Source organism: Schistocerca gregaria, chromosome 3 (assembly GCF_023897955.1).
Source record: "Schistocerca gregaria isolate iqSchGreg1 chromosome 3, iqSchGreg1.2, whole genome shotgun sequence".
NCBI classification, from domain to species: domain Eukaryota; kingdom Metazoa; phylum Arthropoda; class Insecta; order Orthoptera; family Acrididae; genus Schistocerca; species Schistocerca gregaria.
In genome coordinates, this window is record NC_064922.1 from 868,757,935 (window position 1) to 868,781,938 (window position 24,004).

At 40.3% G+C, this 24,004-nt stretch overlaps 1 protein-coding gene across 5 annotated transcripts in view; it reads right to left on the reverse strand.

Annotated features, from left to right (window-relative positions):
- Positions 1–24,004, reverse strand: part of LOC126354898 (cyclic AMP-responsive element-binding protein 1) — a 72,244-nt gene that overhangs the window by 26,523 nt on the left and 21,717 nt on the right. For all 5 annotated transcript variants that reach the window (XM_050004958.1, XM_050004959.1, XM_050004962.1 and 2 more), the window contains one exon: positions 18,451–18,591. In XM_050004958.1, the coding sequence (XP_049860915.1) occupies positions 18,451–18,591 (141 nt within the window). The remainder of the gene's footprint in view (positions 1–18,450; positions 18,592–24,004) is intronic.

The window sequence follows — 24,004 nt, forward strand, 5'->3', positions numbered from 1 at the left end:
TTTTCACTAACAAATTATGTCACAGCTGAAAAAATGTAAGCTGCATTACGATTACAGTCTACATTAAACTTTGTGTCTCCCAGAGGGGGATGGGCTAAGTCAGTTCAAGAGTCAGAGGAAGGCAAGTGCATATCACCTTCAACAGGACCATGTATAGTAAGACAATGTGGCACTAAATCTAGCCTCCAGGCTGATGTCAGATTTACCTTTAGGCAGCTTTTAGAACCTTTCACTTTACTAAGTAAGAATGATGATCTGATAGAAAACTGTGCTCATACCGTTCCACCACTGAATCTACATCTACTTCCATACTCCGCAAGCCACCTGACAGTGTGAGGCGGAGGGTACCTTGAGTACCTCTATTGGTTCTCCCTTCTATTCCAGTCTCGTATTGTTCGTGGAAGAATGGAGTGTTGGTATGCCTTTGTGTGGGCTCTAATCTCTCTGACTTTATCCTCATGGTCTCTTTGTGAGAGATACGTAGGAGTGAGCAATACTCTGCTAGACTCCTCGGTGAAGGTATGTTCTCGAAACTTCAATAGAAGCCCGTAGCGAGCTACTGAGCATCTCTCCTGCATAGTCCTCCACTGGAGTTTATCTATCATCTCCGTAACGCTTTAACAATTTCTAAATGATCCTGTAACAAAGCACGCTGCTCTCCGTTGGATCTTCTCTATCTCTTCTATCAACCCTATCTGGTACGGATCCCATACTGGTGAGCAGTATTCGAGCAGTTGGCGAACAAGCGTACTGTAACCTACTTCCTTTGTTTTCGGATTGCATTTCCTTAGGATTCTTCCAATGAATCTCAGTCTGGCATCTGCTTTACCGACGGTCAACTTTATAGGATCATTCCATTTTAAATCACTCCTAATGCGTACTTCCAGATAATTTATGGAATTAACTGCTTTCAGCTGCTGACCTGCTATATTGTAGCCAAATGATTTTCCAAGTCCTTTTCAGTCCCTGACAATTACAGTAACTGGCAAACCTCAAACCTCAAGGTTATATTTTCTTGTTTCTTGACTTTAATCCTCTTTTCAAAATTCTGTTTGATTTTCTTGGCTGTTTGGTCTATGAATAGAGAACAACAGAAGGGAGAGGCTACAACCACCCTGTCTCACCCCCTTCTCAACTACTTCCTCCCCTTCATGTCCTTTGACTGACTTAAGTGCATTCTGCTTTCTGCGTAAGTTGTAGATGCTCCCTGCATTTTACCTCTAATAATTTCTAAATAGTGTCTTCCAGTTAATATTGTTAGAAGCTTTTTCTAAATCTACAAACATTGTAAGTGTAAATTTGCTTTTTCCCCTCAGATTAACTTTTAGGAACGAAATCTAAATCTACACACTTTTAATTTGATGATGCAAATCTGAATGTTCTCACTATTTTTAAATGTATACCTGCTTCATTTGTCCCTTAGTCTGTTATGTAAATATAGTCCCTGCCCTCTTCTCTATGAATGAAATAAAATCTATTAAAATGTTATGTACGGAAATCTGTATGCCACAAGCACTGCAAATTCAATGGTCTTCCTGCTGGAGAAGGAACAGCAAGTTATTGGACTGTTCTATCTCTAGGCACATGAGAAGGACCTCATTTCCTGCAATTTGCCAAGCCGTACATTATGGTAGAATAGTTCACTTTCAGATTTCTGGACATGCATTATGGAGTGGAGAACTGTAGGATTCCCCTTGATATGGCAGGAGTGCACTACATAGAGGAAGCAGCTACTCTGCTATTGTTCGTGGATCGGACTACAGTAACTGGCCAAGACAAACTGAAATTAATCACTGGATGTTTTTACCAACCACCCAATTCTGATGTAACAGTTGCAGAATCACTGAAAAAAAGACTACATACAGCAGTACAGACATACCCCAATTGTGCAATATTAATTGGAGGCGATGCTTACAGGTTGGGCTGCCTATGGATTAATTGCTGGATATAATGTAACAAAGCCCACACACTGTGTAAATATTTGAGACTTCGTAGCTCCAAACAGGCCTGAACTTACCAACAGTGTCAGAACAGACACGATGATTACAAAAGTTATTAAATCTAACAAGGCAGCTAGGAGAGTTTTTAAGCTGTAAAGATCAGATAAACAAAACAATTGTATGATGGATATAAAGGAATTATGGGCATTTTTTTTTATTAGTTGCAAACTGCACTCTGGAGAAGTATGTATCAAGTGGATTAATCCACTTACCATGGTTTTAACAACAAAATTCAGGAAATATTGAGAAATCAAGAGTGTTGTACTCTCAGTTCAAAAACTGATCACAGTAATATCAACAGAAGCTGATGGAAATTAGTGTATCTGTAAAAAGACGTATTAGCGAAAGGTCTTGCTAAGAACCCTAGAATATTTCAGTCCAATGTAAAAGAAAAAAGGTCTAATGCTTCTAATCAGGAACTCATGGAACATTCTGATGTGGCCAGGGAAAACAACAAAAGGAAAGCTAAAGTTTTAAATTTTGCATTTAAAAGTTCGTGCACATAGGAGGATTGTACAGATATGCCATCATTTGACAATGCACAAACTCCCGCATAGGGGAAAAAGAAAAATACATCCACAGTATTGAAAAGCAACTGAAAGAGTTGAAAACAAGTTGCCAGGTCTAAATGGAATTCCAATTCACTTTTACAGAGAGTGCTCTTCAACATTGGCCCCTTACTTATCTTCAATTTTTCGCCCAGAGCGAAGTCCCAAGCAACTGGATAATAGCAAAGAGGACTCTCGTATATGATAAGGGTAAGAGAACAAACCTGCAAAAGTACAAATCCATATCCTTAATGTCTGTCTGCAACAGAATCCTCAAGCATATTCCAAGTTTGAACACAATAAATTTCCTAGGGAACTAATAGTGTTCACAAATCAACACATTTAGAAAGCTTCACTTCTGCAAAACTCAGATAGTCCTTTCCTCAAACAACATCCCGTGTACTATGAATAAAGAAGGCCACAGGCAGATTCCATATTCCTCAAGTTCTGGAAGCCATTTTGACAGTGCCACATTGCAGGCTTAACGAAGGTATGAGAATATATAACAGATTCGTGCTCGAATACTTTTTAAGGAATAGAATTCATAACAAACAATTAACTGTGCTGAACAGCTAGTGGCGATCAGAGGCAAAGGTATTGTTAGGAATGTGCAAGGGAAGTGTGATAGGCATGCTTCTGTTCTCTATACACACAACTGATATGTCACAGAGTGAGCAGCAATTTTAAGTTAATGTAGATAAGCAGGAACAACAATCCTGTAATGTTCAAACAAATAATCTGTAGTATGACATTTCATGCAAGCATGTTGATTACATATGAAGGAGTAATGATGGAAAGAGAAACAAAATTGAATGAGCACAAAAGGTCAGCTGTAGGGAAGGCAAATGATTGAATTCTAGGGAAACAAAGCTCATGGATAAAGGTGACAGCAGGTCAGACTGATGGAAGGTATTGGCAGAAGCGTGCTGCTAGATTTTTTTATTGTAAGTTCGATACACACACACACACACACACACACACACACACACACACACAAACACACAAACACACAAACACACAAACACACAAACACACAAACACACAAACACACAAACACAACTTACCCCAGAAATGCTACGAGAACTCTAATGGGAATCCCTGGGGAGAGGAAATTGCTCTTTCTGCAAAACAGTATTGAGACAGAATATAGAATTGGCATTTGTAACTGACTGCAGAACAGTTCCATTGCCATGAACATACATCTTGAGAGGAGTAAGACCTTATAGAGAAGCACAGTCAGTCTTTTTCCCCTGACCCAATTTGTGAATGGAACCAGAAAGATAATGACTAGCAGTAACACAAGATGCCCTCTGCCGTACACCATATACCGGCTTGCAAAAAATACATATTAATGTTGTATGAAAGTTCTTGCAGAACGTAATTTTCCTTTTTTTTTGTGTGTGTGCTTATCAACAACTCAATGCTTCTGCTTTGTGTTGAGTTGTCTCCTTTAACCTTAAAGTATTTACAGAGTGTACATATAGATTTATCAGCCATAGTGTAAGGCAAGTCACTTTTGGGCAGGGGTAAAGAAATATGAAAGGACTAGTTACTGATACAAAGATATTGAATATTATTACACTCCATCCTGGATTTTCCATTGTTTGAAATTATAAAATCATGCACAAGAAAGGAATAAAACAGACATTCTTAGAGAACACCACTATCCAGGTCGAAATTATCACACAAGTTGTTGAAATAGTGTCTAGAAACAACTGTCATTATAGGCACAGTTATAAGGTCATAAACATATGATTACGGTAGCACCACGTGTGAAGCTACTCTAGAATACTGTGTCTACCAGTAGTGTCTTACACAAACTTTACATAAAAAATGGTTTCAATTATATGACGACTTCATAAAAGGCTGTTATGTCTTAGCCTCCAGCAGGGTCCATGGCTAGAATGAAATTTTCACTCTGCAGTGGAGTGTGTGCTGATGTGAAACTTGCTGGCAGATTAAAACTGTGTGCTTGGCGGACACTCTACCTTGGGACCTTTGCCTTTCGCAAGCAAGTGCTCTACCGACTGAAATACCCAAGCACGAATCACAACGCGTCCTCACAGCTTCAATTCTGCCAGTACCTCATCTCCTACCTTCCCAACTTCACAAAAGCTTCAGAATTTCCTTCTGGAAGCATGCACCCCTGTTTCTCTACCACAATTCTCATGTGCTTGTTCCATTTCTCATTACTTTGTAACACTGTGCCCAGATATTTAAATGACGTGACTGTGTAAAGCAGGGCACTACTAATGCTGTATTTGAACATTATACATTTGTTATTCTTACACATCCACATTAACTTCCATTTTTCTACATTTAGAGCTAGCTGACATTCATCACACAACTACAAATTTTCTCTAAGTCATCTTGTGTCCTCCTACAGTCAGTCATGCAACTTCAGCATCTTCATGTAGCACACTGCATCAGCAGCACTCTACTGCAGATTGTTGCCTACCCTCTCCGCCAGATCATTTATGAATAAAGAAAATAACAGCAGTTGTATCACACGTTTCTGGAGTACTCTTGACGATATCTTTGTATCTGGTGAACACTTACCGTCAAGGTCAACATACTAGGTTCTATCACTCTCCAAGCCACTCACATACCTGGGAACCTATTCTGTATGTTCATACCTTCTTTACAGTATGTAATGGGGCACCTTTTGACAAGGTGCTTTTTGGAAAACTAGAAATATGGAACACGCCCAAGGCCCTTCATTTGTAGTTCGCAGTTTATCAGGAGAGAATAGGACAAGCTGAGTTCCACATGAGCGATGCTCTCTAAAACTGTGATGATTTGTGGATACAAGCTTCTTGGTCTCTGGGAAATTTATTATATTTGGATTGAGAATGTGTTCAAGAATTCTGCAGCAAACCGATGTTAAGGATATTAGTCTGTAACTTTGTAGATATGTTGTTTTATCCTTCTTATGTACAAGAGTCAACTGTGCTTTTTTCATCGGTTAGCACTTAGCACTGGGCGTGAAGATTCACAATAAAGGTAGGACAAGTAAGTGGGCAATGCCGTCGAGTACTCCTTGTAAAACCAAAAAGGCGCTGAGGGGCAAACGATTCACCTCAGACGATGATGCCCAGCTGCACGTGCGGAACTGGTTTACATTGCAGCTCCGGGAATCTTGTGAGACAGCCATTCACCGCCTTGTGTCACAGTGGGGCACATGTCTCAACAGCCAAGGTCAATACTTCTAACATACAAGTACTGGTTTCTGTAACTATGCCTCCGCCTTGTTTCTTTTTGAATGCCCCTTTTACTAGGCACATAGTTCTCCAGACAATGATTTACAGTCTATTTAAACTATGCCCATTATACCTTTACATCCTTCTTACTGGAATTACATGGTGCCCATTCACAGTCAAAATGACATACTAACAACTGCTTATCTGCTCTCTCTAGAAGCAACACTCTCTTACTCTTCTTCACTGATTTATCACCATAACCACAGTTGCTATGATATCAAGACCACTAATTCCCATCTCTACAAGGATGCCACTGACAGTCTGACCTGTTTGTAGCTACAAGGTCTAAGATATTTCTATTGCACATTGGCTGTCAAACTAGCTGCTCAAGACAGTTTTTGGGAAACTGGTTCAAAAGAACTTTGCAAGCCTTTCTGTCTGTACCCTCTGCAGCGATTCCCAAAGGCATCCCAGTCTATGCTCAGTAGGTCAAATTTTCCTCCAACTAGTATTGCATGACCTGGGTATCAACACGCTACTGACCGTAAACTTTCTTTGAGTGACCCTAAGAGTTTCTTTGAATGATCCTAGAACTGTCACAGTGGAATCAGAGGGCTGGTAAAAACATAAAACAATTAACTTGGTTATAGTTAACTTGGTATCACCCAGACCTGTTATAAGCAATTCAATACCATCGCTCAACTCTGATCTCAACAGAGGCAACTGCAATGAACACTTCCACTCCTTTGGTGTCTAATCTATCCTTCCGATACATATTCCATGACTTACTAAATATGTCAGAGCTTTATACTTCATGTTTCAGTCAGCTCTCAGTTCCAAAAACATAATTAGCGCATGAGAACTTTCTTGGAGGGCAGTAAATTTGGGAACTTTACTGTGAACACTTTCACAATTTACTAATAAAATTTTAACAGTCTAAGTGTCTTTACTATGAACATAGTCTGATTTCACTATTGGCGTATCACATTCAAAGTACCTCAAACTACAGCCTAGCCTAAAAAAACACCACCCACGAGCACTCCACAACTACTATGCTATCCGAGTAGCTGCTTCCTTTGTGTAGTGCACCCCAACCTACCAAGAGTATCAAGACGAGTCCTACAATTAGGCACTCGACAGCGCAGGTTCGGAAATCTGCAGCCAAGACTATCAGTGTGTCGACGTAGCCTTTGGTTGAGATCCTTCACTCGGCTCCAAACCAATGGATTCTGGTCGACTCTGGGAACAATGCTGAAAACTGCAAGTTCTGCGTGCACCACATGCCACATGTGCAAGGCCAGCAGCCCTCACCACCTCAGCCAGCTGCCTGTATGGACTGAAAAGTGCCTCAGAACGAATTCAACAATGGCATTGGTGCCAACATGAGCCACAAATAGCAGATTGCTGAACCCTGTTAGCTCAATAGCTGCAGACGGAGGAGGAGATTAGAGTTTAATGTCCAGTCGATAACAATGTCATTAGAGATGGAGTACAAGCTCGAATTAGGGATGGATGAGGAAGGAAATCAGCTGTGCTCTTTCAAAGGAACCATTCCGGCATTTGCCTGATATGGTTTAGGGAAATAAAGGAAAACCTATATCAGGATGGCTGGAGACGAGTTTGAACCATTGCCCAGTGTGCTAACCACAGAGCCACCTTTCTCAGTAATAGCTGCAGGCAAGGCATCCTTCACATCTCAGATGAGGCCACCCAACAGACATTGAGTCCACAGTGGCTTTCTTTCCAGCCCTGAATACTTAACTCTCTCAGATCCTGCTGAACGAATGGCAACCTGCTCACTTACAAGGCAAACAGGTGAGGCCTCAGTCCTCTGCCTCAAGTGACGCAGATGCATTAACACCCACCACTCACCCCACTGTGAAGGTGGATCCACTGCGTCAGGTACACGAGGCGGTGACTCGGCTGCAGAGCCCATGAGTGAAACAGGTGAAACCTAAGGTATCTTAGGTGTTGTGCCAGATTTTCCACCCACCACACCACCTTGTGGCACCAATGTGAAGGCAGTTGACCTTTGCCGCAAGGTCATTCAGCTGTTCGTGAACTGCATCTAGCTGCTCCTGCATTCACACATGTCCTATTCCATGGTGGCAAGACTAACTGAAGAAGTAAACTATAAAAGTACACACAAATAGGTTGAAGGTGTGAACTGAAATTTGTGTTAGGGTGTGCATTGGACTAGGGTAGTCCGCACAGCTTTGGTAGCCACAATGCTACTGTGATGCGGTTGGCGCATCTGCTAAACGAACACTAGATCCGGTTCAAATCCCAGCTGTGGCATAAATTTTAACTCATTGCTTCAGCTTTCATCCTTAACTTTATCTTCGATAAGACACTTATCTCCAGCAAAATTTTCACCCAGCATACAGAAATCTACATACACAACTTGCTACCCTCCTGATGTGTCACCCTATGGATGTTGACGTCTTAATGAGTAGTGTAGCTGCCAGTTCAGATGAAATGAAAATTGGGCTACTGACTGAATTTATACTTACAGTTAAAAACACAAGCTTAGACTTCGTAAAGGGGAAAAAGTCGCTACCGAGATGTGAACAGACGACAGCCAAGAACCTGCCTGACTAGCCTACTAAACAAATTGATGCTTGTCTTCAAAACAACACAAATGAGCAACTACTGCACTACAGGTTGTTAACACTAAGCACCACCAGAATCCACACAGAATGGCCAATGAGTTTCCCCAATCACTAGGATACAAAGTAGACAACTGTTGACCATTCACTCCAAGGTATTTCTTACACTGCTTAGACCAGCTTCACTCAAGGTTACTTTGCAGTGCTGTTCAGTGTTTCGCAAGCAGTGCTGCCACTGATGACAGTGCCACTGCTACAGACCGTAAGTGGTACTTCAGACATATGTTAGTGGTGCTACATGCTCTGTTCAGTATGTGTAAAATACTGAGCAATAGTGGAGGATATATCATTAAATGTCCAGCAAGACTTTGAGAAATTATGACAGATACTAGCTATCTTCTAGATAACTTCATCAGAGAAGGAGATGGATATACATTTGAGGGGACACTTTCAAACAATGTATAATTCAGGACAGAATAATGGCAATAGTATGAAAAGAATAGATTGCTACTCATCATATAGTGGAGCGCGCGCTCGCTCCAAGTGATGGCCTTTTGGCTGAGAGCTTACTTGTTTAGGAGTATTTTTCTTGTGTGTCTGTGACTCAATATCTCCAACCACATGGTGAGTAGCAATTTATCCTTTTCATAATATTGAGGAGATACTTTGTATTGCTGGACTTGAGGATGAGCTGCCATTAAACAGCCCTACCTGGAAAAACTACTATCCCCAGGCCTCTGAAACTTTGCTCCTAACATATGCATTTCAAGTTGACAGCTTTACAGGTTAACAAGTGAAGAACAAGATGAGAGAGGCGCTAGGCCAGAGCGTGAACCAATCCCAGAGTGGTAATAGCTGATGGCCGTGACATCAAATCTCCCACGTTGCCAGCTTTGTTTGGTGCGAACGTAAACAGTGCGCATTGTGTACAGTTCCTACTGTGTGCTTGGGTTGTACTGTGCTTTGTTTCACTGTGGTTTAGAAAATTGTGATACTCAAAACAACTTCATTCATTTAGTGACAATTCTTTGATCAAGGTGTGCTGCTTGACAGTGAGGCACTAAAGTTACTACAGAGAAAGAATACTCAAGTATACATGCACAGCCATCAGTTCCTGCTGATACTGTTATAGAAAGCTCTTTGAATTAGTGCAAGAACAGCAGTAAGCAAGTGAGTGTTACTGCAAAATTTGAAAAACCTAGGTGTGAACTGTAATGATTTCGAGCTGTCTGAATCATGTAATATATTTTTCCATGACTCCTGGGAAGTAGGAAAAGCGGCCTCACCCTGTCACTAACTTAGGATTCTTTCAAGACTGGTGCAATTCGCAGGGATATTTATACTTACTACAGCAGGAAAGAGTATCCTCCCAAACCAAAATTGCTAGTGTCATTATAAGAAAGTGATCATCTCAGCAATGGTAAAACGTCACTAAAAATTTTGCTGAAAAGCACAGATTTCAGTTACAAAGCACTAGATGAATGGCTCAAATCATTCCTCTAGAAATTTATTGGCAATGACTCAAGTGCAACATTCTGAACACCATTTGGTGATTACTTCATGGATGGAAGGCCATGGAAATGATTTAAATGTACATCAATCTTGGAATCACAATTAACGTACAGCTGATATGTTTGCTTGAAATACAACTTTGCATATACTAAACTTGTAAAGTATTTTAGTTACTACAATATTTATTGTGATACCAATATTTGGCACAAATGAACATTACTTTTTTTACTGATGGTGTTTTTCTCTGTTGAAGACATGGTAGCGAAATTGGTTTCAAATTTCCCTATGATGGACTACCACGCATTATTCTTTGCGATCTTTTAGCTGTAGTCACTGTGTTTCAGATTCTATTTGGGAGGCTCTTTTCAGTCTCAATGCAAAATTTCTGTGTCGATATGTGGTCTCTACCCAATTATTATCTATAATGGTGCAAACCACTTCCTCTTTGCAGCAACTACTACACTAGGGACAGAGCGACCCAAGACTCTTGAATTGGCAGTGCTGTGATCTCAACATTTGAGAGAGTGGTTAGCTGTGGTGCAGTCTGAACACTACCTTAATGTTCTTGCATAGTCATGAGTGGAACCACTATTTACAACCACCACTATTTACAACCACCACTATTTACAACCACCACTATTTACAACCACCACTATTTACAACCACCACTATTTACAACCACCACTATTTACAACCACCACTTGCCGCAAAGCAGACCACTTAGTTGGCCAGCAATGTCACTATTCGGTGAAACCAGTCATACACCTGCAGAATTCATCACTGGAAACACTGCTATGGAGTGCTGCTAAGTCACTACATTTGAAGGGGTCCTTATTAAAACAATGCTTTAGTAATTGTGGGAAAACAACAATCCTCCTATGGTTTGGGAAGAGGGACTGAACTTTTCGCCTGCACTAAGTTTACAATTTTTTCCTGTCTACAGTAGTAGAAAAGTAGTGTTACTGGGAAATGAATTCAATGCACTTTGTTTCTGCTCCCAGTCAGTAAGGTTATGTTGAAGTGAACAGTATTACATATCGAACGGAGGATGCTGAGAGCAGACACTTGCAATCAGCTTGTAGTGCACTGGCTGTCGGGGTAGCCACCACTGCCAACGCCACTTCCTCCTCCTCGTGTGGCAGCCAGATTATAGCTTGCAAAAAATTGAGTAGGAATTGCCAGATAGATTAGGCACAGCACCTTTGCTCATTTCTGTAAATCAATCACTATGAACAAGCATAAGCAAAGTCCTACATTTTGAAACTGATGGGCCAATCGAGAACAACTGACTGCTCTGTCATCCTCTGCCAATGATTTCATTGGATAGTATGGACAGGCGTGGTGTCAGCACACTGGTCTCCCAGATGATGTTGACTATCTTGATCTTCAAACTGCCACTTCTCATTCAAGTGGTTTTGCACCATACTGTTAAATAGCTAAGGTTGGCAATGTCACTGAGCATTCCATAGAAGCACGAAGTGAGCCAATTTTTGCCAATCAGGGGCACCACGGTCTTTCCTGTACAAGCAGTTACAGTTCATCTGTATGTGTACTGAAATATGAATGGGGGACTCGATGAGGCATTTGGTGGTTTCCTCACAAACACCACAGTCCATAACATACAATGCCATTACAGATATTTGTCAAGGTGTAAGTATATATACTCTTCAAGAAGAAGTAGGCGTCAAACTGTTGATCAGTTTGTCTCCCTTAACAAACAGAGACATACCACTAACAGTATCACTTGTCTGAGCAAGCCTAATACGATTGGTCTGTAGCAGACACCACCGAGTTTGCTTTCTAATGACTGTTTCACTTCAACAACCACCTATCATAACATATTTATGTTAGGATTTTCAGAGAGGTCAGTACTTGGTACGCAATCTGGGCAGTTAAGCCAAGTTACAGTTCCTTACCATTATGTTGCATGGCTGTTGCTGTAGAATGGGTAGAGTTTATGGTACAGGAGACTGGCAGTACCAACTGGCTGCCAGCTCTGGTACTCAATTTTCGGCCAATCCTACCAACCCAAGACTTGACTATAGGCCCATACCCATGCAATGATCTTTCTGTGCAGAAATCTGCACAAATGTCTGTGACTGCAATGAATGTTTGCAAATGTGGTTTATTCACACAACACACATTCCAAATTAGTACTCGTCCACCATCTATTGGTCTAGAAAAGAAATTTCTAGTGGCTAATGATTATGGTCCTGCCAGCAAGACGCAGGGCAAACCCAACAACTGGCAATATTATTTGCGGATAGATTTGGAAAATCAATCATCTTTTGACGCTATAGTTTAGTTTGCTTCTTAGGTGGGATCTTCATTCCCTACCTAAAAACAATAATTTATTTTTCATTACCTTGCGCCAAGGGGTCAACCATTAGTAAGGTCTCTATTAAAGAATTACAGGCAACTGCCTTCTTATTTTGATTCCTTTACAGTTCAATAAATTCAGCACAAACACTCAGAGCACCGACTTGCATCTGTTATTTTAAAATTTGCTGTGCACTGAGGAAAGACACACTAAACCAAAGAAACAGGTGATCCAAACATGTCTTGGGCACCAGATTCGCAGCAGATGCGGTTGGTGCCCACAGATTTGAGCAATTTTGCTCAAACCTCCATCTCAAACTTCCAGGTTTGCACATAGCTCCTATTTGTGCAAATCTGCTGTCGACATGTAACAATCTGTGCAGGTGTGATGCATGCAGATCTTTGCACAGACAGATCGTTTTGTGTGTATGGGCCTCGAGTTCTCTGATGTGCTTATCATTAGGTATAGCCCAGAAGACATATGTAGATTACTGAATGTTACAGACTGGGATACTGAACACAATCACCTAAAATTGAAACGAGAGTGTACAAGAGGGAATTTAATGGATTTAGTCACTGGTTAAGGCTGCTTACACAACTGTGCACTGATAGTCAGAAGCACAAAACAGTTGTGCATTACTACACAGAAGAAGAATGTCCGATGAGTAGTCACAATTGTCTCCTCTGATTTTTCCGCTTTCTGATCAACTAACAATGTCTAATAGTGTGTTGAATTCATTGTCATCCTTTCAAGAAGAAAATCAATTAACTAAGTGTTGAATCCTGAATGGCAGTTGGTACGACTTTCCTTCATGACTGGCAAACCTGGGATCTAACTGGACAACATTCTTCTCGTTCTCTTTCCTAAATTCATCTTTTAAGTGTGTTGTGCGTACTGACTGTCTCATGACAGGGTGTAATTTGTGTAACTCTCTTCCCCTTTCATCAAGTTTACTCAGAAGGTGCTGATATATCAATTAACACTTCACTGTACTTCACTGAAGACACAAGGGGGCCCACACCACATTACACTTACAGCTGTCTAGGTTTTTTCTTGTAAAAGTTAAGCACATTCCTGGTAAGATCTCATAATTGTGTGTGGCTCTCCCTCACTAGGGATCTTTGTGGGGAATACATTCACTCCCTGGTTCTGGAGGAGTTTGGGCACACGGACCTATGCCCCATTAATGTATGTACAAAAAATATTTGTTCTCTTGTTTTATTGTGCTTTGCAGTTTTTCTTCTCCTATTTTGGCAGCAGTGTTGCCAGCGGCCCAGGCCGGCAAACTGATCAGATATCAACACTCCAGGTGCAGACGGTGTCGGGAGAGATTTCAGTTAGCCAGCTATGGAGCAGACAACTTGGCTGCTTGTGCAGCTTTCACCACGTTGTTGGAGATGTGCTGCAGTGTCTCAGCAAGTCAAAAGCTGCAGTAAGCCAGATGGTTAAGGAAACCAGATCACCACTGGTTACAGCAGTGGCTGTAGCACCCAGGGATACTAGAATGGTGTGGACAATGGTTGTCATGTAGCTACCAGTGGTGCCTGCTGTGATGTTATCCTCTCTCTATGGTGGGCAGTGGGTTTTCCCCCTGAGAAGACTATCTCTATAGCTCATTTGGAGTGCTGGCCCCAGCATGCTTTCTGGCATGTATATGCCATCTACTGTTGTCTTCTGGAGTGGAAGCAGATTCTCCAGCCAGTATTGCACAGCACTGCTGGGTTGTTGGAAATGTTAACCAGTCTCTCAGTTGTCAGTGCGCCTCAGTGTGAACACTGAGTGGAGCACTTTGCCTTTGCCTCGTGTAGCAGGCTACACTTGTGTGCTACTGTGGCCTTGCACTTTTCACATCCGCAGTATTTTGCAACGTACTTGCCACAACTGCTTTTTGCACTTCAGCAGACATGCATCCAGAAGTGTGTATTGCTTGCTCCCATGTCGCCATGCACTTCACATTTGTCTCAGCGAGTGAGCAGCGCTGTGCCATATGCTCTGCCCTTTGCCAGTCGAAGCACTGAGACAGCCCCTCGTGTTTCAGCAGCTCAACATTGACCGCTGTGTTGGGCCCCGAGTCACATAATGGTGTTTCTTGAACTCAAAGTTATCTGTGGTAACAACGAGGAGAGAAGGGAATGCTGTATGTCTCCGATGACCTTATTCACATCACCATGTATGTCATGCCCGAGGTCCTCCGGCAGTTATTTTGGGTGATCAAGAGTTCACGCATCTGAGGGAATACTTAAATGCCACCTTTATCAGCCACTCTGGGGTGGAGGCATGCATTTAGAAAGGCAGTGACCATGCCTCTGCCTTGTTTGTCACCCCTCCTATAGTTTGCCTTGCAGAGACCTGCGATCTCACTGTGCCTTTTCCTGCAGTCCTCTGTCGCAATCTTCCACTGTTTGATGTGTCGCAAGAAGCTTTTGTAGTCTCCTTCACCTCAAAGACTTAGCACGAGAGCTGGCCTCTTCTCTGGTGGCACAACTGCATCTGTTCCCCTGACAATGATAGAAACTGGTTGTCGGCGGGAGTTCATCTTCTGTGGGAGTTTGAATTGGGTGAGCCACGAGCTCGGATGGCACATTTGTCCAGAAAACACTGGTGTCAGCTGTAGCGCTTCTCTTGTCATCGGTCGTGGAGACAGTAACCTGCCTTGTCCTCTTTGGCAAAACATCTGCACTTACAGATTGCACGATAGTTTGTGAACAAGCCCACAGCTGCTTGTCCAGTAAGAACAGTCCAATGCTCATTTCCATATTTCTTCTGATAGCTGCACTGGGACAACCATCTGTGTCACTTTCATCCATTGCCTCCCTGTACATGCCCATATACGTAGGCGATGTTATCATACGCAAGTTGTCAGGTGGGGCCACCGACTGGGCAAGCTCTTCTTGGTGGCTATTCACCACACCCTTTTCATCACATTGATCCACATGCTTAAAATCTCAACTTTGAATGGAACACTTGTCACCTTCCACAAGATTTCAAATGACGACGATGTTATTAGACTCATTTGATTGCGGGTGACACTTGTGAGCTCTGTTTTTCAACAGCACTATGTCGTTGTTGCTGTTGTTGTTGTCTCCAGTCCAGATACTAGTTTGATGCAGCTCTCCATGCTACTCTATCCTGTGCAAGCTTCTTCATCTCCCAGTACCTACTGCAACCTACATCCTTCTGAATCTGCTTGGTGTATTCATCTCTTTGTCTCCCTCTACAATTTATACCCTCCGCACTCCCAGTGAGAAAGGAATAGCCACTGCAGGGTTATGAAAGTGTTGTGGCCTTCCACACACCCCCGCTCATTTGCTTCTAATGCCTCATTGTACTACCAGCAGTACCCACAGTACAATACTCCAAACTGAATTTAAATTACTCTTATTAGCAGCTGTGGATTATAGTGAATACTATGAAATAAAGATTCTACTAACTAAATATCTCGATTGAAAGGGAGTTGATGAAAATGCTCACCAAAACAAAGAGCTACATGCTATTAGTTAAAAAAGTCAACAGCATGATTAACAACAGAAAGGAATGCAGAATCATTTCATGATTAAATGTTTCGCTCTATGGTAATGTTGGTCAGCCTGATCATGTAGAAAATCATCAGAGTTTGGAACATTATCATAAAACTAAATGTGTTCTAGAGTGACGGAAACAGCATTATTTCATACAATTATTTAGAACTTTTGTAAAATTGTCTCATTCATTTTAAGGAACAGACAGACATACAGTCCGGTGAGTACTGTGATGAAAAATATCACTTCAGATGTATGATAAATATTTATTTATACACCAACTACAATCTGATTAAAATTACTTGATAGTTGACTTAAAACACTGAAGCTAGTTCCCTCCAACCAGAGTGCTCAACATCATGCCCAAACAGTTGACCATTGCTATTCTGCAACAACTAGTCTGTTTACTTCCAATCCCTTGTCCACCAGTCTTTCTGGATTTGTCTGGATCCCAAACCATGGGTCTGGCACTTTTATTTCATATTTCATCGTACATGACACACACACACACACACACACACACACACACACACACACACGCACGCACGCACGCACGGTATTGTGTGATCACACTCAAAAATATAAAAACCAGACTCAGAGCGGTACTATAGCACCATGGTTATCGTATTAAACTGCCACATTGAGGGTCGTACGATCGAATCTCATCAATATGTCTAAAGCTTTTATTTCTAAACCTAAACAAAAGAGTTAATCATCATTTTGATTCAATTAATTTATTTACAAGTAATTTATTCTATTTATAATTTTTTACCAATCCTTTTCATCATCAGACTGACTTTTTTATTTGCTCTATTTTTCTTCCTATCACTTTTTTGTTTGGAATCTGCCTCTGTCACCTATAACCTGGAAACCAAGTGCCAATGAGGAGTGCCCATTGGTTGGTAATGTGACAGCCCGTTTAGCTAACTAGACGATAGTTTCAGGTAACCAACGGTAATGAGAAATTACAGTTTACTTTTAGCACTGAAACTAAACTACTTCTGTCTTATGTTTTCTTACAGAGATTAGCTTTTATAGCCATGAACAAAGGGATCATGATTTTAGTTCTGCCACAGATTGTTGACCACTGCTTTCTCAGATAAATTGCATATTGTTGTGGTTATCTGACAACACAAGGTTAAATTCAAAGCTACAAAATGCTTTGTCTGTCACATTTCGGTCATTGGTCAATTGAAAGCAACTGTTGACAGAGCAGCTCACATTTCCGACATACCTCGCAGTGTCCACTTCCAACATTGCTCTGTGTGAAACACTGATAACATTTGTGAAGTGACTTGCCGTGTTTGTGTGTTACCTGCAACCGAGCGGTAGAGGTCACCCAATATGGCAACAAGGTAGCGACAAATGACAGATGTCAACTATCAAGTAATTTTAAATGGACTATAGTTTCACAGCACTAGAGCAACATCTTCAGGGTCACATTTGCATATAAACACGAGAAAAAAGTATAAAGACTGTGTTTCAGTTAAAATGTAGTTGAACTGTACACAAAACTATAAAGGAAAATTATCTTCTCACATTTATTTTACAACTTTGTTGAAGTGATAACCAGTAGGCGACCAAATGTTCTCTGTCCAATTATAATAAAAATTTTCAACCTTAAACAAGTTGGTAGTAAAGGTAGAATTCAGCAGAATGTGGGGATCATCATTCCAACACAAGAAACCTAGAATAAGGATAGAGCAGTATCTTAGACGGGTTTACACGTGTAAAACAGATGACGTGTAGGTGGTGAATACCTAACTTAACCTGCTAAGGTAAAATAAATTTCTGAACACAGAGCCTTTTTGGTTGTACAATAGGCAATGAAGGTTACGTCTTGATAAATGCTGCCTCCAAAACAATCATCGAGGTAAAAGACTTGGGAAATGGAAAATTAAAAATATAATGTAGACCTACCAAAGAAAAAACACCATTGTAACAATATGAGGAACGCAGAGGTCGCCAAGATTACCTCGATGACTGACTGTTTCAAAAGTGGCATTTTATGTATTGTAGACTTGACCATCAACTATTATACAATTTGGCAGGCTCTGGTTGCAGAGATCTGTTTTACCCTACCAGGTTCATGTAGGTTTTCATCACCTACACATATAATTTGTTATGTACTTTTACATCCATCTAGTTCACCACATTATCCTTATTCTCGTTTCCCTTTAATAGAACAATGTTCCCTGCATTTTGCTATATTTTAGCTTGACTACCAACCTCTTGGTTGAATATTCTTATTACAATTGGATAGAGACTGTTGGGTCATCCACTGCTTACCCTTGAGTAAGTAATGAAATACATAAAAGTACGTAAGTTTCTTATACAGTTTTGAGTACAATTCAATTAGATTTTAACTGGGCCATCTTTATTCATTTTGATATTGTTTATTAACAAATGCTATCCTGAAGACGCGACTCTAATAGTGAAATACAACTAGTTGGTATATAACTAAATATCTATCATACAGCTGGAGCAGTTTTTTTTCATCATGATACAATTCCTCAGTCGCAGATACCCACAATACAAACTTTTTTGTTATGTGTGAGTATCTGTAATGGGGAAAACCAGATAAAGAGAACGAAGAGTTTAGGTGAATGAAGATTTGGTATACAGGAGAACCAGAAAGAAATAGTATACCAATGTTAGTGAACATACAAGAGAAGATCAAAAGAAAATGAAACTGGTAACATTATGAAGATGGTTCAATATTTGTTCTAAATGACACATATACCTGGAACAAAAAACTGTCCATCTTGTCCCTGTGTGGCATACTGTACAATAGCGCCACCCGTTGAAGCATTAGTCATGGTGAGAGTGTGCAAGCCTTGTACTGTTTCCCCTTGGCTGCCAATCTGAATTGTGCCGGGTATCACTGCAACAAAAGACTTTTCTCTTAATCCACATTACACTACCTGTCAATGGCGGCAGAAACATATTGATATAAAATTTATGACATTTTTACTTGCAGTGACTCCATATACAAAATTTAACACAAATACAAATAATATTTACATCTAAAATTGAAAGTATCAGAAAATGATGAGTATGTAGTATAATTTGAACAATCAAAAATAATCCGAGGATGGCAAATGGAAGCTAAAACAAGCTCTCAAATGTAAAGAAGCAACACTCATTAAAGATTCTCAGAACAACAAAGTTAATTACACAGACTGATAATTAAATGTAATTGCACTGTGCAAGGGCGTACCCAGTGAAGTACAGGGAAGAGCAGCTTGTGCCATTATCCCCTCCCCCACAAAACAAAAAATACTTTTTAAAAGAACTCTCATCCTGCTATGGCACACAGATAGACTTATCGCTTTGAAGGAAGCCAGACTATGTAAGATATATTTAGCAGTAGCAAGTGCTCCCAGAGCCACTTGTTGCGAAATGAAAACTTCTTTCATTAATCACCCCCCCCCCCCCCCCCAAAAAACAAACACACACACACACACACACACACACACACACACACACACACACACAGAGAGAGAGAGAGAGAGAGAGAGAGAGAGAGAGAGAGAGAGAGAGAGAGAGAGAGAGATCGTGGGTACACTCTTGGCACGGTGACATGCAAAAGCCCTAAAAGTTCAAAATTACAAATTTCTGAATCAAGAATTTGGATATTTATTGAGATATGCAAACAAGGTATCAGATGAGAAATTGTACATTAGTTAGTACATTATTTGTGTCGTGAGTCTCATATAAGCAAAAGTACACAATATTTTTAAGACGCAAAGTCTGGCAGTTCTGAGCCATTGATACAGAAGTGTGATAAACAGGTAGTCTAAGAAAGCTCCTTCCCCTAAACATCTGTTTACATGCTTGTGGTACACCTAAGCCCTTGCATTGCCATAACATTTATTCTAATTCACCAAGCATTTAGTGTATAGTTCCCTCATATAGGATTTATACTTTCCTCCTATTGAAGATTGCTGACCTTATGTGTATAGCAAATAATTAGGAGATACATGGATCAAGAATTTCCCTTGCATCAATTATTCACAAAGCAGACAATAATTACAATAAAGGAGCAAATATTCCAAAAATGCTTTGCCATGCAAATGAACATGCCAATAAATTAACCAACATTTTAAGTATTCATGGCTACCCACAAAGGGTACTGCAGAATTAAATGAAAATATCCAGAGAAGGACTCACATAATTTCATGCAAGAAAATGTGTGTGTGTGTGTGTGTGTGTGTGTGTGTGTGTGTGTGTGTGTGTAGGAGGGGGGATGGAAGGGGGTGTTTGTGAGTACTCAGCTACAACTATTATTCATGTATGTTACCACCCACTGCTAAGCACAGGATACATCTAACCAGGATGCTTGCAAAATTCTAAAAATGTAAAATGCAAATGAAAATAAAATTAAATATAAGAATGGAAAAATGATAGATTTAAGATGTAAGAAGTAATACTTTTAAGAATAGCAATGAGAACTATCCATGTTTATAAAAGATTACACCTTTATGTGATTCAGTATCCTTATTAATCCCTCTGTCTGCTGCAGATTACTTACTCCTAAAATGTAGAAATACCAACTTTTTTCTCCGATCTCAGTCTAATCAGGTATGAATAAAAAGTACAAACTGCCTAAGGAGAACCTCTATTTTCTCATGCCACTGAAAAGAATCTGCATTTTATGTTCACAATAATTTTACATCTCAGCTGAAGAAACAGTACATGTTTGTATCATTACTCTTTGATCAAAAATACATGTACAAGTAGATGCAGGTGATCCAAAATAACATAAACCTAAATTACAAAATGGAAAGGGGCTGAAAATATCAGTACTAGATATCCCCCTGTGGCACAACATGCAGTTGAACATAACATGCTTGAATGCAATGGCTGCTTTACTACTCAGGCCATCTGGATCCTTCCCTACACCACCAGCTTTTCTGAACTGCGCAAACGGGATTCAAACTTAGAACACATTCTCTGCTCTCTAATTGCCCCAGCCTCAACCTAAGGTAACCTAAAGTGTCATCTCCCCTTACCCTCTTTACGTAAGCCATCACCCTCTGCTAATACACCCCTCCCCCCCCCATCTCCCCCCTCCCTACTACCTCCTGTGGTGCACCTGGTTGCAGTCTCGTCATGCCGCCTCCTAGTTCCTGCATGCTCTGTCAGACAGCACTCTTCTCTCCTCCACTCTAACCATGTTATCCCTTCTCTGCCCCCTCCAGATTGCTGCTTATGTTCAAGGTGACAGTTGCATTCTGGTCCCAGCAGTCTGATATAGTGGGCATGTATGTGTCAGGTGTGCTTGCTTGTGTGAATGAATGTGTGTGTGTTTTTTCTCTTTTCTGAAGAAGGCTTTGGCTGAAAGCTAAATGTGTAACAGTGTTTTCATTTCGTCTGTCTGCAATTCAATGTGTCATCTTTACGCTGAGTAGCAATCTACCTTTTTCCTTATATTGTAAATAAAATATTAAAAGATAGGATACGGTAAAGGGTCAACAAATGAAAGGGTACTAAAATAATGAGATGCAACTTTGCATTTCTCCAGAATCTCTCTTATCCTCAGTGCCGTGGGAACAGAGTATAGTGAATGAAGATAAAGTTATAAGATGACTAATGTAATAAAGTAAACTACACTTCTAAGATTGTCTGCTGATAAAGAACAAATTCAGGAACTGGGATTAGGGATTCTACTTTCATTCAGTATAGCAATATGATAAATATACTTTGGCGAGTGGCAAAAATAATGAACTTGGTAGCCAATATCAACATTCTGACAAATTGCCACTGACTATATTGTCACAATCAGAAACATGTATGCTTCGGATAGCTTCATCTTGTGAACAGTAAACTTTTGCAAAGTGTTACCACATTTGCACACTTATACAGGGTGTTCAAAAAGTCTCTCCACAGTGTCGTATGATTGTTAACTGCACGTGCCGTATGATTGTTTGCCTGCCTGGGTTACTTCCCTTCAAGTGGACTCTCCCAACATTCCACTGTTTCATTTACCTCAGTCAGCATCAGTAGTATCATTGGTATGTGTTGTTACATGTTGACGTGAACATTTAAGTTTAGTTCCTTTGTTCGTCTGTTTTGTTTTTGTCACTGTTAAAATGCTATCCATTGAAGAACACATGTTTTTAGTAGAACAAGTGTTCAAAGCTGGCACTAAATACTCAGTTTCAGTTCATCAAACATTTAATTCAGTTTTCCCGTAGACAACACTCAACACATCATGGTACTATAAGAGATCTGATTAACAAATTTTGAAGTACGGGTTCATGACAGATGCACTGAGAAGTGGTCGTCCTAGCATTTTGTCTGAGGATAAACTACTCGATATTTTGATAAAATGTTGACGAGTCTGAACAAGTCAGTAAGAAAACTCGGCCAGGAAATCGATGTTAGTGTCGAAATGGCCCACACAGCTGTTAAGGAAAAAATTAGAACTTTTACCATACAAAGTGACAGTCGTTCAAGAACTGAAAAATACTTATGGCATGAGGCTGCATTATTGTCAATGGTTCAAAAATTTCGCTCAACAAAATGGAAGGGATGTTCCTAATGAAACATTTTCACTGATGAGGTGGTGTTTCATTTATCCGAGTACATGAACTCGCAAAATTCTCTTACGTGGAGTACTGCAAATCCATTATGTATTCATTAGGAACCACTTCATTCTGTGAAAATTTCAACAAGATGGTGCAACTACACATACAGCTCACGTTTCAATGTCACTGCTTGCTGATGTTTTTGGTGATAGCATAATTTCACAGGGACTTTGGTCTCCACAATCGCCTGACTTTTTCCTTCTGGGGTGCAGCGAAAGCAACTGTGTATAAAAACCATTCAAAATCCATCGACAAATTGAAAACTGCCATATCCACTTTCATTGCTTCTGTTACAGAAGAAATGTTACAGTTTGTGTTTGGAAACATGATTAGACGAATTTAATGGCTCTGAGCACTATGGGGCTTAACTGCTAAGGTCATCAGTCCCCTAGAGCTTAGAACTACTTAAACCTAGCTAACCTAAGGACATCACACACATCCAAGCCCGAGGCAGGACTCGTACCTGCGACCGTAGTGGTCGCGCGATTCTGGAACTGAAGCGCCTAGAACCGCTCGGCCACTCCGGCCGGCAGATGAATTGAATTGAATTGAATTGAATTGAATTGTTTATTCAACAACATGGGGGGGGGGGGGGAGCATTTTCAACATTAAATGTGAAAATTTATAAGTAAAAACGAATATTCAATGAATTAATAACTTGTAACCGAGTTTCATTTCGGTATATTCACTGTGGCATACGGCACGAGCGGCTGACAATCCTAGGGCACTGCAAGAGATTTTTTAAACACCCCATACATTTCCTTTAACAAAGTTTTTCAACCTTATGTACCACCACCACAACACATATACAACAACAGAACAGAGTAAATTTGTGGTGCAAGATTTGAATTCTGTCTTGTCTTCCAAAAATCAAACTTCAAAACAGCCAATTTAAAAATGCACTATTTCTAGCTTGGCAACAGTACTCTCTGCTCATTATAAACTCCCAGTTGTTGAAATGTCACCTCTTTATTCTAATCATTTATTTGGATCCTCCTTTCTGTGTGTGCTTTGACAGGGCCCCTAAAAAACCGAATGTTTCAGTAATTGTTTTATTGACTCCTGTGTCTGCTGTTGCTCAGCAAATGGAAATTTTATTGTGGTTCTATGCATTAAGCAAAAGCACCAATGCACCAATGTGTTAAAATCATGAAACAAAAACATTACACACGATGGTATCAAGCAGCAACAACATTACACATCATAGGATAGACCTTGATGAGACATTATAGCTGAACTTTTTTCTGTTTTTACTGTAAGTTGTTTAGTTGTTATTAAAATAAACTCCTTCGAAACAGTGCAAATACATGTCAACTTTTTCATACTGTGTTAACAGGAGTCTGTTTTAACACACATTTAACAGAACACACACAGATTCAATATCACAGGGAACAATATCTGCAGCAAGGAAGGTTAGAGGGGAAAACCACAAAGGTGTTATGTAACAACACAAATTAAGATAAATAGATAATGGGCTTTACACTCACTACTTAAAAAATACTTTAAACGAATATTGGCTATGGAAGCACAAAAAACAAATATGACAGGGAAGCAAATTACTTCCTACAAAAACTGATTACACATTCTTTTTTGATGTAGAGAATTTCAATAATCTTAAATCACAAAGATTTCACTTGTGGTCTAACTACGGGTTTTCCCAGTAAAAATATATGGCTACACTGCACAGTTTCGTACTGTTTTGAG